Here is a 13,165-nt window from a genome sequence, read left to right as displayed (position 1 = left end):
TGTCACTGAAGTGTAAGAAGTGCAATCAATGAGTGCAATCAATGCAGTGAGTGTCTTAGTTTTGTTGCATGGACCGGGGCGGCCCCACGGGGGTGGGGGGGTGGGGGGGGAAAGAGACGAACCACGAGCCAGTGAAGCTGAGTAAGCGGGCAGGGAACTCAAACGCGATGTCACACACACCATTCAGTACAAACTCCGACAAAAAGTACAGACTCAAACCCCACCACACAGCCACACACACACACCTGGCGCCACACACCAACCCCTGAAAACAGCCGTAGATACCTGATACTCATGAAGAGGTACTCAGGATGCTGACTGAAAACCGGCCGGCAAGGCAAAGTATTGCAACAGCTGGTTCGACGGGTCCGAACAGCGTTGCGTGTATAGGCGTGGGGATGTGTGGCCACGCGTGTGGGGGTTTGGTGTGTTTTATCGTACTTGGTGTTACCGTACTGGGATACCCGGAGGTAGCGGGTTACGGAACCCGGTTGGGGGATAGAGGGCCCCGCGCTCGACTGACTTGCCTGCATCAACTCGTCCTTCTTATCCGGCGCCGTTTCCTTCTCCGCCTTGGAGTTTAGATTCCGGAGGCTAGCACGCATCTCCTCCACCAGCTTGTTTGTAAATCTGTTCACTTTCTCCACCTGCAGGATTGGGGCCGGGGATGGCGGGGACGAGAGGGAGGGGGGAATGTTCAATGGAGTTGGGGGTGTCCTCCACGTGACGGCCATGCCACCAGCTACACAATCGTCGATCGACCATTCTGGCTTCGTCATCTGCCTATCCTATCTGTGTCCCTTCTACATGAGAAGGCTTGCGGCCCGCCGCTGTACCGGAAACGGAAACGAGCTTACATCGCGCTCCAAGCGCCTGAAGAAAAGCTCCTGGCTGGAGTCCTTCGTGTTACTGTAGCGCTGCACAGTCAGTGAAGTCGTGCGGGGTGAGAAGCTGGCTTCGCCGGCCGTCTCAGCCTCCTTCTGGCATTTCTTAATCAGGTCCTTCAAGCCCTTGTAATCGATGTAATAGTCCGTCCATTCCGCCTTAACCTTGCTTTCAATATACTTTCCATACTTCATTCTTCCTCTTCGGCCCTAGTTCAGAAGAAACACTTTTTCGTTCAGGTACTAAAAATGTCAGCTGCAAAAACTAAGGCTACGCGCTTCCAATATGCATTATTATCTAATTCGGCGTAGTGATGGCACGGCATTATGCCGCCTGACGGAGTTACGGACTGAATGATACCCAGGTACGACAGGGAAAGATGCCTTGCAGCCGTCACGTCAACGAAACAAATATGCGAACCAGGACATTCTCGGTGAGGGGACACCCTAAGACCCCGGCATGCTGTGGGTGCACATGTTAAGTTTCGTCCCTTGAAATTCTAAACTACCTTTTCGAGTAGGTCCTGTACTATCGATGCCATCCTAACGTCATGTTGTGTAACCACACCGTTGTGTAAATCATCCGATGAGTATCGCCACTTCTCGCAGCGATTCCTCCAGGATTACAGGCCTACATATTTTTAGGGTATGTGAGGACGTACAATCGACGAAGGCGAGGTCCCATCACAACGTGGTTGGATTGTCGTCAGTAAGCTTTTCACAGGAAGCTGTACGCGTCACTTATCTATGGTGTATTACCTGGTCTCGATCTAGCCGCATGCCCTCTACGCAACGTCCACATCGGCAAAGCTTTGAAACTTGCGGTTACATAGAGCTTTCCAAGGCTGTCCCATAAATCGTCTGACATTCGTTCCCGCATCCTTGCCATCCTCGTCCCTGGCCGTCATAAATTCCTGGGAGGGGGTCCCAGCGGAGATACTGTGCCACTTCGTCCTGCTGCCAAGTCAAATCCTTGCACGAGCCATGAAACTGGAATGAAGCACAAGCATGGACATAAAATAGGGAATCTTATCTGTTTTCCACTGCGGACGCGCCACACCACCTGCGCAACCAGTGACTTGAGACACTGCACCTACACCCTTGCAGACGGATGCAGGACTAACTACGCAGCTGCATGGCAGCCGTCAACAAGTTTTGCCATACCGCTACACCGCTTGATCACCGCAACCATGTGACAAATAGAGCTGCTGGTCGCCCAGCAGCACATCAAAAAACCATCCGGGGCGCACGCACGCACACCCTTCCACACAAAGAATGTGTTCACGCCCGGCAGAGGTTCAGGTCGAAATGCAAAACCAGCAGCAGCGCAGATTTCTGAGGGACCTTCCCGGCAACCCACTTAGCGCCCAACTTGCGCCGCATCAGGCCCATCCATGAGCCTGTACGCGCTCTTGTCCAAAGGAGCTGCCGTATCACACAACTTCGCAGCAAATTTCAGGCCTTGAGACATCCGGCAGATCTACTGCCCTTAAGCAGTTCAAAAAGCAAGCAAAGAAACTGTGGAGGGAACCGATCCGCAGGTTGTTGCTTTCCCACCTACACAAAGCACCAAGCATGAGCGCAACCCGCATCAGGCGACGGCAGACTGGCAGAGCAGCCGACAAGGCAAGCCGTCGGGTTCAAGCATATCACTCTTCAAATCCAGGGAGGGCGTTTCAGTTCGCATCAGGGCGCCTTCGGCATGTCAGTGTTCGTTGTCGTGGCCACGTGACCACACCGGGTCACATGGTCGCCGAAAATGGTTCCGAGAAAAATAAAAGGCTCCGAACAGGATTCGTTACGTGATCGTTAGCCGGAAGACGGCGCCTCCAAACACAACCGACATGGACAGCACCATGCACACTGTAAGGAGCACAGGCAGGAACCTGCTGTCGTACGGCCCGTCAGCCTTGGCTCTGCAGCGTCATTAACAGGAGCAGCAACAGGAGCAGCAGCAGCAGCAGAGTGACGAAGCGGGTATAGAGGGTAGTGGGTAGTCCTCAGCACCTAACATCTTACACATAAAACTCACACAGGGAGAGCTTAGTTTATCATGCTCTGAAGAACCACTTGGGTTAGGGTCCTTCAGGATAGCTGCATGAAGTGCCCGGAGGCGTGCCAAACAAAAGTGCGAGGAGACGCAGCAGAGGAGCCCAATGATTGGAGTCATGCGGGTGGTTGAGGCTTGAGAACTAGAAGTCTGTCTACTTGCGTGGCAGTCACGACTCCCCGGTACTACCCCAACAGTCCGGGGCACCACCCTGGCGCTTAGCCCTCCTACAGACTGAGCTTACTCGAGGAAGATAGCACGTTTTTGGAAGTTGAGGCCCGCCCATACGGCGATGGCGACTGAGATGAAGAGCATAACAAGTGAAACAACCCGCACTACAATCGCGCGTTCCGTGAACTCATCTCCCCAGTGTCGATGAGCATGCCCAGCCACGCCTGCGCGTTTTCGGAGAATGTCATTTGAGGGAAAAGGCTAGGAGCCGTGCGGAGGAGGACTGCCATGAACCAACCTGATAAAGCTGCCGCGATGCCTCCAATGGTAACAGATGTGCTCATCCAGTGAAGGAATGTACGTTCATTCGCTGCGTGTTGGATGTAATGCCTTAAAAGTTGTAAACCAGGCCGGCGGAAGCCAATCAGCCCCGTTCTGAAGCTTTCTCACCGAAAAATGCTTTCGCGTCTGTCCGACGAATGCTCGCCTCAGGCATTCTTAGTTCGTGGGATGACTACTAGGCTGTTCACGTTGGCCAAACCTCGTTCAATTAAAATAAAAAATGACAGGGACCAACAGGGACAAGCGAATACTTCTTCGTAAATCTAAGGGCAAAATGATTTGCATCTATACATCTCGCCATGTGTCATGAGCGGACAAAAGCATCTTTCCCGGTGCCTAACGTACGGTTGCACGATAGAGTATTGTTTATAGTTCGGATTCTCTCACTAATTATCATGAAAAGCTAGATTGGAAACAGGATTTTTAAGTTGCTATTCGCCAGGCTCTGCACACTTTCGGTGTCGGTTAGCTGGTTGGCCTCTTGCACGACACGACTATGAACCCTAAGGCTGCAGTTGCCACAGCGGTAGAGCGTGTGCCCCACGCGTGTTGCCGCCATTCGCCCTTGGCTTCGCATTCCACGGGATGATGTCGAGGCTGTATGGCATCCCCTTCCATCGTCGTCCACCAGCTTCTGAACCTGCATTGGTAAAGGAAATAGCAGCTCGTGCACAGAAATTAGAAAATCAGAACGACAGCACACCGGCCAGAACTCTATCCACACTCCAAGAGGACACTAGTGAGAGCAGCGACGGTCAACGGATCGCGAGCTCACCTTTGGCCGACGATACCATGATAGAGGAAGGCATAGATCAAGGAACATGATCAAGTACATCTACAACAAAATGCACCTCTTAGACGGGATAGACTCCATAGAGTCTCGCTCGGGCCTGGAGACCACCATGACCACCATCGTCGCGACAAAATTGTGTTCATAGTGATGGAGGAGTTCATCGGCAGTGGCACTCCAGTGCATTCTCTGTACGATATTAGACTGGCAATGACAGTGCAGCGATCTACAAGGACAAGGTCCTGGTGCAGGTTCCTCAGTAGCTGATGGACGATGACCGGCTATCCGACGTCCTGCGCAATATGGTTTAGTAGCAGGGGCCATGTTACACTCTCAACATCATCCCGTGGAGTGTGAAGCCTGGGGCAAATTGCAGCAATCCTGCAGGGGGCTATGTACCCACTGCTGCGGCAGGTGCAGCCTCAGATGCATAGCAAACCAGGCAGGTGCTGACAAGCCCACCATCCTGGTCGGCATCCCGCTGAACCAAAAGTGCAGAAGTCCTTCACCACCCTGAAAAAGAAGAAAAGGCCGCTCACAGGCAGCACTGTATCTTCCTGAGGGATGCACTGACAAAGATGGGCAAGTAGCTACATCAACAGCGCATGGCAATGTTCGCATAACTACTGCGTGACATCAGGAAAGGGCGTGCAGCTGAGATGGTCACATGGCGCCAACATGAGGGTCATGGATGAACAGTAACCCTAAAACCGTAAAACCCCTTCAACGAGAGATCTTGGGTGGATATGCAGCCGAACAACTCTGGATTTGATGGCTTGGCTGGCATGGCATTACAGGGTGCTCATGCTCATGCCGGGGGCTGTGAGCCAAGAGCGAGACTCGGAAGTTGAGTTTCCTTCAGTGGATTATGGGAGGGCTGATGACTGACTGGAAACTAGCTCGACTGTGACAAGTTTCAGATGCTGGCTGCTACTTATGATGTCATGGTCGTTATGGAAACACATTGGGTGCGTGGGGTAGGGTTGTATTCAGAGTGTTGTTCCTACGGGATCACGGGTCTTTCCTGCCGGGGGGGATTGCAATCATGGCGATGTATGGGTGCCGAGCTTTGGAACTTGAGGCGCTGCACCAGCGGGCGCAAGGGATGCGGTGATGGGTGTTCAAAGAACAACGCCGGCTAGCACATGTGTGTGGTTGTTACAATGGGCTCCAGACGCATGAAGAGTACAACCAGCGGTCCAGCTGGCCGTACACTGCAATACACGAGGCTTTTATTCTATTCTTATTCTTGTTATTTTTTTCCTTTACCTTTTTCCTCACTTTAGCTCTTGTTTCCAGCTCGGCGGCTCATGAGCCTCTTGGCTCGCTTGCGCCGTACAAACGCAAGAAGCTTGTATGCAACAGGAACGTCAACAAAAAACGTCACAAACGTCTATGAACCGAAGGCAGCAACAGTTCAGCACATCCTCTAATGGATTTGGATCATATGGAGTCCATTATCCCTAACGTAGCACTGCCGTTTGACCTGCGTTGACGTTTGTAGAGTGCACAGCTCTCGCGGCAGGCAGTCACGCTCGCCCCATTAAGATGGGCGATTGCGTGCGCAGGAACAACATCAACAAACGCGGAGTAAGCATATATCGACTGATACCTTGATAGCTTAAACCAGTTAAACCAGTGATCTTGTTTCAATTTCCTGCAGCCGACCCGCAGTTTGAACAATGCTCAGATAAAGCGCCCTTTTACTCATGCATATACTCATGGGGTTTCCGCCCAGGCCTTCTATGAACAAGTTTCAGAAGTCGGCATCCCCAGTCCAAAGTGGACTGCTTGCCCAACTAGTCAGACCCTACGACGCGGAACAATGCAGCCCCAAGTGCAATGTGATGCCCAGCCGGACTTGCTGCCAGATTCGCGCTCGCACCCGAGCATCACCCAGCTAGTTGCTATTGTACGGCCTTTCATGGTCTTATGGCGGTTGTTCCCAAGGCGTTTGCGTCACCTAGGCCGCGTCCGACGCCATGACGACGAGGCCAAAAGACCGGATAAGTCGTGACGACCCATCGCGTTCATCCTTATCCTGTAAGAAGGCACAGCGTCCTTTCAGGCTGTCGCGCGCCTCAGAACGTCCCTGAACAAACATAACTTTTCTTTCTTCACCTTGCCTACTTTTACAAGAAGCCACAAAGGCAACAATACTACTTCCACCTAGCTGAAAACACCAAAATCACCAATCCAAATAGTTAAACAACACCCGGCACGCGAGTATAAAACTTGCAAAGTCGCGGCTAAGCACAGACTTTAACGACAGTGGTCGTCGAAAAAGTTGGCCATGCGCACTTGCACGCACGCACCACAAGCCTGCATATCAAAGCGCCCAAAGCCCGCTCCGGGTGCTGCACGCCACCGCCAAGCTCTTTGTCGAGGCACCAGTCGGACTCCGTTGCAGGTGGATTGTTTGTGTGGGCGAGCTGGCTGCGAGCACATGCGGCCGCGTCTGGTACTGCTAACTGCGGTGTGCTGTGCTTTGGTGTGCTTTGGTGTGCTGTGGTGTGCTGTACTGTTTGACTCTGCGTGGTGTGACATCTAAACGCAGCACAGGCGTTTCGGACGATGTGGAGATCTGACAGCCTTTTGTGCCATATTGTGTTGTGGATTGTAAAGATGACGACATGCGTCCTTAGTCGCCAGCCCAATACTATTGTCCTCCTGCACCTCCACCTCCGAAACCAACCCCGCCCAGCTAGCTGACCTGCACACCTTTACGCGACATCATAGCTGCTACAGCTACTTAGGGTGTGGTGCTACTGCAACTTATTGCTGTTGCTGATGGTGATGATTTCCTACACGCAGGTCATGTCGTACCGTACGGAGCTGAGCGAGAAGCTCTTGAAGGTGCGTAAAGGGAATGGGGGATGGCCGGGAACAGACAACCTTTTAGGCGCTACAAGTTGCCGTACTAACCGTACTGGCCGTACCGACCAGCAGTAACATGTGTCCCCCCGAGTGCGCCCATATAACTGACAACGAAAATCCCAACGGATTCTGCATCCCCTCCCCTCCCCTCTCCCCCCTTCTTTTTCCCCCTCCCCTCATTCCCCCTCCAAAACACACACAGTCCGCCCTGCAGTACGCCCGGCTGACTGGCGAGGCGGGGCGCATGAGTCGTACAGATCTCACCACCCAGTTGGAGCCCCTGGTGGGGACTCGAGGAGTGACCTTCCTGGCCGACCACGTTATATACCCCAAGGACAGAACTAAGGGTGGGTCTGACAGACAGGCGGACAGACGAACAGCCCGATTGTCGATTGGACAATCCGTACATCGGTTGTACGGTCAATCTCTCTCTCTTGCTTCGCCTCCCGATTCCCAACCCGCCTCATTTAAGGGTTTCCCTTCCCGGACACACACACTCACACACACTCACACACACTCACACACACTCACACACACTCACACATACTCACACACACTCACACATACTCACACATACTCACACACACTCACACATACTCACACACTCACGCGTGGATAAACACATACGCGTGCCAACCCCCCACCCGCACCCCCAAACCCCCAGATTTGGGTCAATTAGCCGACTCACTCGCCCGCCAACACGCCGCGTACGAGCACCTGACGTACCGCCCCGTGGTGTCGGCGGTCAATGAGGAAGACGGGGTGGTGTTTTCGGCCATCTACTACGTGCTCCGAAACCGTGGTGCCGTACTGGATGCAACGGAGCCCACGGGCCGGTGCGTGTGTGCATGCCGCGTCCTCGTGTGTATGTATGTATGTATGTATATGTATATGTATGTATGCCGATATCCCGGTATGTCAACACATCTGTGTCTGTATGTCGACATATCTGTCTGTCTGTCTGTCTGTCTGTCTGTCTACATGTTGAATATGCCGTGTCAGTTTGTCAGTGTGGGGATGTCTTCGTTCACTCATCCAGCTATCTGTCTGTCTGTCTGTCTGTCTGTCAATAGGAGTGAAATGATGGACGGAGATGTCGGGGGTTCAGGGCGAGGCCACCACAGGATGGTTCCTCGCAAAACGGTGGGATGTACGATTATTGAAAGGCAGGGAGGTCAGGGCTATTTTCCGTACACACACACACACCAACGTACGGCCGCCACCAGCCATCGTGTTCCGGCGTTCGGATCCCCACCGTGACGTTTGATCACCAGTACAAAAGCATGTACGACATGGACGAGGACAGTCGAGGTTATTAGGAGGGGCGGGGAGGACTGGTGGGTTTATGCTTGTGTGTGTGTGTGGGGGGGGGGGGGAATAAATTCAGGGGTTTAGGGTTTCACGGCGATTTGTCCGCCCAAGGGTTAGCTCCTTCGGGAGCTAACCCTAAGGAATTGCTCACCTCGGGTTGAATTCCACTCTCATGCCGAGATATGAGTTGAGTCAGTTTCGTCATTGCTTTGTACTCCCAAGGGCAGTTCGCGGCTTTGAATGACACGTCAATCAATCGTTCATTTGTTTTTGCATCATTCATATTATCATCACCATCGCTATCATTGTCATTATCTTCATCAGTATCATCATCACCATCATCGACACCATCACCATGATTATAATTACCGTCATCGGCATTATCATTATCATTATGTGGTTTCCATTCCGGACATTGTTTTAAACAACGGCAGTTGATTTGCATTTGCACGTCGCATTTTTTGTGCATTTTATATTTTTCCATTCCACCTGCTGCTCGTTCGCGTTTTCTGGACTATATCCCTCCTGTCCTTCAAGCCTTCCTCATAAACCCTTCCCGTCCTAAATATGCGCCCCTCCCTCTCTCCCCGTGCTCAAAAACACACATACATATATACATACGCACCTTCCCCGTATTTCAGTATCAGCAAGGGTTTTCTAATTGACAAAATGACGTTCGACAAGAGCACGGGTGCGTGGGGTGGGGTGGGGGGAATACTGTGTGGGGGGGGTGGGAAAGGAGGAAGAGAGGGTGATTAGCTGCGGTTAAATTGTTTAAGTTCGACGATGGACAATGCGAGAGGATAGGATGTCTTTCAGGAGCTGTGGATGCTGTTGCGAGTTGCCGCTTCGGTGCTTTACGGCTTTGGACATCCTTCCCCCCCTCCTCCAGGGGGCCCCCAACCTCGGCAATACACCCATACATTCACCCACACACACACATACATAGATACATACACACATATATAGATACATACATACATACATACATACATACATACATACATACATACATACATACATACATACATACATACATACATACATACATACATACATACATACATACATACAGACATACACACATACATAGATACATACATACACACATACATAGATACATACATACACACATACATACACACATACATACATACACACATACATGCACAAACACAGGTCGCCTGCTGTCCAGCCTGGTGGCTCGTCAGATGACGCTGGAGGAGCGAGACAGTCTGTTGCAGGATCCGACGGCCTGGCAGCCGGCGGTGGTGGACGAGGGGGAGCTGGTGGCGGTGCCACATGTGGTGGCGGTGAGGGGGGGAAGGGGGGGACAATACAATAAAGAGGAAGGCTGTGCGGTGTTGTACACAAGGAGGGAGAGGAGGAAAAGGAAAACCCAAATCCATTTTTATATTTTGGAAAGGGAGATACCCGGGGGGGATCAAGGATGGTTTTGTGCTGGGAAGACGGAGCGGGGGAATAACCTTCTCCTGACCCACTCGCCTGACCCACTCGCCGACCCACGGGCCACCTCAGGGACCCAACGACTACAAGTACATGGGTGAGGTGATTTCCAAATGGGTCGCCATGTGGAGCAGCGGAGCACCGCTGGACGACCTGCCAAAGGTACGGCATGCGATGTGTGCAGGCGTCTGTGTGTGTATGCATGTATGTATGTCTACGTGAAATGCTACTGTATGTGGTATGGTAAGTTAACAAGTGAGGCGACTGGACGCTCGACGGTTAGTTAGTTACAGCTTTTCGCCGAAAAACGCTGAAACAGCTCTTTTGTTACGGAGCAACCGAAAAGAAACCGACCTGTCTGATGACCGAATGTTGATCGTTGTCGACGGTTTGTCCTCTGGGCTGTTCACTTTCTAGAGTTATGATGCGGGTTCCTTTTACCCGGTGTGTGTGTGTGTGTAGTTGGAACCCTCCAAAACCGAAAGGGCCCCTCGGATGGTTAACATTTTACATAGCCTCGTTTCTTATCCTTTCCTCTTCCCTCCTCCTGTGCACTCTAAACTCTTCTCTCTGTTAACTCTCAAACCTGCCGAGAGGTGTGTTTTGGGTTTTTCCTTTCTGTCCACTCCCCCCGGCAGGTCGTTGCGTCCAACTGCCGGGAGCACGACGGGTACGGACTGCACAACAAACCCAACGGCATTACGTGGCAGGTGTGTATGTATGAGTGAGCATGCATACGTCCTTACATGTGCGTGTGTGCGCGTGTATGTATGTATGTATGTATGGATATATGTGCGTTTATGTGGCTCATGCTTAAGACGGACACTTATTGGTGTGTATATCTGAGCATATGCAGTACAGTACGACGGGAGATCTCTGCGATAAGTAGATGTCGGGCTGCCTGGGGCATGCATGAACTAGAATTGCATGGTACGACATACCGTCCTACGCGTGAAGAGAAGCATCGCTTGATAAAAAGTATCTAGACGAAGCGTGCATGGCTTGTGGTTTTTGAAGGGGGCGTATTTCTCGCTCCCGTAAAGCTGAAGTCGGACGATAGGTGAAAAGCTGTCGTACGCTGTACTGCTGTACTGACGGGGGCACGTGGGCGCTTGCAGGGCCTGGACCAGGGACGCGCCATCATCGCCGCCGCACACAAGACGTACGACATTCGCAACGAGCTGGTTTCGCACGCTGTGTCGTACGACCACAAAGTATGATAAATAGCTGCGTGCGCCAATTGTATCTGGCTGCTGCTGCTACTGCAGGTCGAGGGGGCTTCATGCCGCTGGTACCTGGCATACTGTACGGCATATACACACGTGTGCAATCCCATTCTGCACGTAACCCCAACCTTATTTCACCACCGCGGTTGCCCCCGGTCTCAATAACCCCACCCACCACCTGTCGCACGGACCCATTGACCCACATTTCTACAACCCACCGACCCATGGGTCTCCTTTCCATGTCAATTAAAAAAAATTGTCACTGCTGCCGTGTCTCCTCCTGATCTACATCTGTAGCTGGGCTTCGAGCATTGGCGCGCTGATGCGGTCAACCGAGGCGATCAGACGCAAACCCCGTTGGAGGGTATTGGCCTCATCTGCTTCAACCAGCACCTGCAGGTATAATCCTTCAGGCGCGGCTTGGGGCTCTCAGTGCGAGCAAAGGCCCATTTCAGGGGAAAAAAAGGCTTTTTTTGGTTGGGCGGAGGGAAAAGGGGGAAAAACGTAAAAGGGAAAAAAAAAGCGCCGGGTGAGGTTTGGCTGAGTAGGCATTTTCTTCAGAGCTTGGAGAGCTGGTTTATTACACAAATATGGTGCTGCTTCCCGCAAATCGATGTCCTGTTTAATGTCCTGTTTAAAAGCTACATGTGGCCTACCCGCTACGCCTTCTAGCCTTTCCCGCGCATAGCAGCTTGAGAATCGCCATCAGGATAAAGCGCCTTCCAGCCCTTCATTTCCGAGATGCTTATTATAAAATATACATTATCTCCATGTTCGTACCTTGACACGCAAACGCAGATTCGCGACATCTACATGTTCAGCATGAGGCACTACCCGCAACTGCGCCACCAAAAGCAGCAGCAGCAGCAGCAGCCCTGTGCCTAGTCAGTCAAGCACCGCGGTCATAGTTGCCAGATAAGGCAACACCTGGTCTGGCTACCCTACACCGCAATCAAAGCGCCAACGCGATTGGGCCTTGACCACGTCACAAGAAAGGGGCATCCGCTGACTCGCGTGCAAGAAAGGAGGATGGGATAGGATAGGATGGGATGGGATCCTACGGTCCAGGACTATTGCGGTAACGATGCGCCGGTGATATCGCGGAGACGAACATTCGACCCAAGGGCGAAGAAGAGCGGATGGTTCGGAGGCGGGAGGAGGTGTTTTTGTTGGTTACGGAGTGGCCGGGTGTTGTAATGGTAGGAGAAGAGTGCATTCCTAAAACCCTGGGAACGTGTGTGTGTATGTATGTATGTATGTTGTGGAAACCGGAAGTAAGCGGCGGGGCAGATCCTCCGTCCCCCTGCCCACCCTGGAGCTCATTGCCCATCCGGGGAGGGGAGGGGCGCTGTCGGAAGGAAACAAATCAGAATGTGGGAGCGTTGGGGGGTTAGGGGGCTTTGGGGGATAGGAGGGGAAGACAGAAACGAAATTGGATCTGGGGGAGAGGAGTGTAAAGGGTAAAAAGTACGGAGGTGCAAGTCGCGCCTACGGGCATCTGTTTGCGGTTTTGGAGTCAAAAGACATTTCGCGTTAGGTTCTTTGTGGATCAGCCAAGGTCTTTACTACAGGCATATCTGATTGGTGTTTTTGGTTGCTGAATTGGTTGCCATTTGTTGCCACTTCTTTAAGTTTCCTTTCCTCCCTAGTGCTGAGTGAGACACAGTCAATTGGGTTATTTTTTTCCTAGCTTCGCAAGGAATTAGTATGGCAGTACAATGACGACGGTTGGTTCGGTTGATTACTGGCCGTACGCTAGTCAACACATTTCTCCTGTTGTATACGTATTGTTGACTTACGTCCCTTATATCCGACACCATATGCGTCGTACGCATGCGCTCGGCCTGGCACATAGTACGCCAATGTACTGCATTTGTTTGAATTCTGTTTGTCTAGTGCAGTCACACAGCAGGAGGGAGGCGGGGGTTTGTAATCTAAAAAGGAAGGGAAGCATCCCCCCGTTTCATCATCGTACGGCACCTCATCATAAACGCACTTCCCCTGTAGAAGCTGCATTCTCACTTCTTTGCCTCGGCAGCAGCAGGCG

At 52.1% G+C, this 13,165-nt stretch overlaps 2 protein-coding genes across 2 annotated transcripts in view; one reads left to right on the top strand and one right to left on the bottom strand.

Annotated features, from left to right (window-relative positions):
- VOLCADRAFT_121659 (uncharacterized protein) overlaps nucleotides 1-3,667 on the bottom strand; it is a gene marked incomplete at its 3' end in the record, with an annotated part of 8,971 nt that extends 5,304 nt beyond the window's left edge. The window contains exons 1-6 of the mRNA XM_002957799.1: nucleotides 3,556-3,667; nucleotides 3,404-3,475; nucleotides 3,179-3,329; nucleotides 2,740-2,800; nucleotides 858-917; nucleotides 246-647 (exon numbers count right to left, since the gene is read on the bottom strand). Of these exons, the coding sequence (XP_002957845.1) occupies nucleotides 246-647; nucleotides 858-917; nucleotides 2,740-2,800; nucleotides 3,179-3,329; nucleotides 3,404-3,475; nucleotides 3,556-3,601 (792 nt within the window). The remainder of the gene's footprint in view (nucleotides 1-245; nucleotides 648-857; nucleotides 918-2,739; nucleotides 2,801-3,178; nucleotides 3,330-3,403; nucleotides 3,476-3,555) is intronic.
- Nucleotides 3,668-7,051: 3,384 nt separating this feature from the next.
- On the top strand, nucleotides 7,052-11,523 carry VOLCADRAFT_119799 (uncharacterized protein; the record flags this gene model as incomplete). Its single annotated transcript, XM_002957824.1, has 9 exons — nucleotides 7,052-7,093; nucleotides 7,317-7,461; nucleotides 7,779-7,950; nucleotides 9,067-9,116; nucleotides 9,605-9,738; nucleotides 9,965-10,054; nucleotides 10,531-10,602; nucleotides 11,011-11,106; nucleotides 11,416-11,523. Coding segments are annotated over 9 exons (909 nt in total), but the record flags the coding sequence as incomplete, so codon positions are not given.
- Nucleotides 11,524-13,165: the final 1,642 nt, after the last annotated feature.

This window comes from Volvox carteri (assembly GCF_000143455.1).
Source record: "Volvox carteri f. nagariensis unplaced genomic scaffold VOLCAscaffold_80, whole genome shotgun sequence".
Taxonomy (NCBI): domain Eukaryota; kingdom Viridiplantae; phylum Chlorophyta; class Chlorophyceae; order Chlamydomonadales; family Volvocaceae; genus Volvox; species Volvox carteri.
The sequence above is the reverse complement of the archived record's forward strand: the minus strand, read 5'-3'. Positions and strand labels throughout refer to the sequence as shown.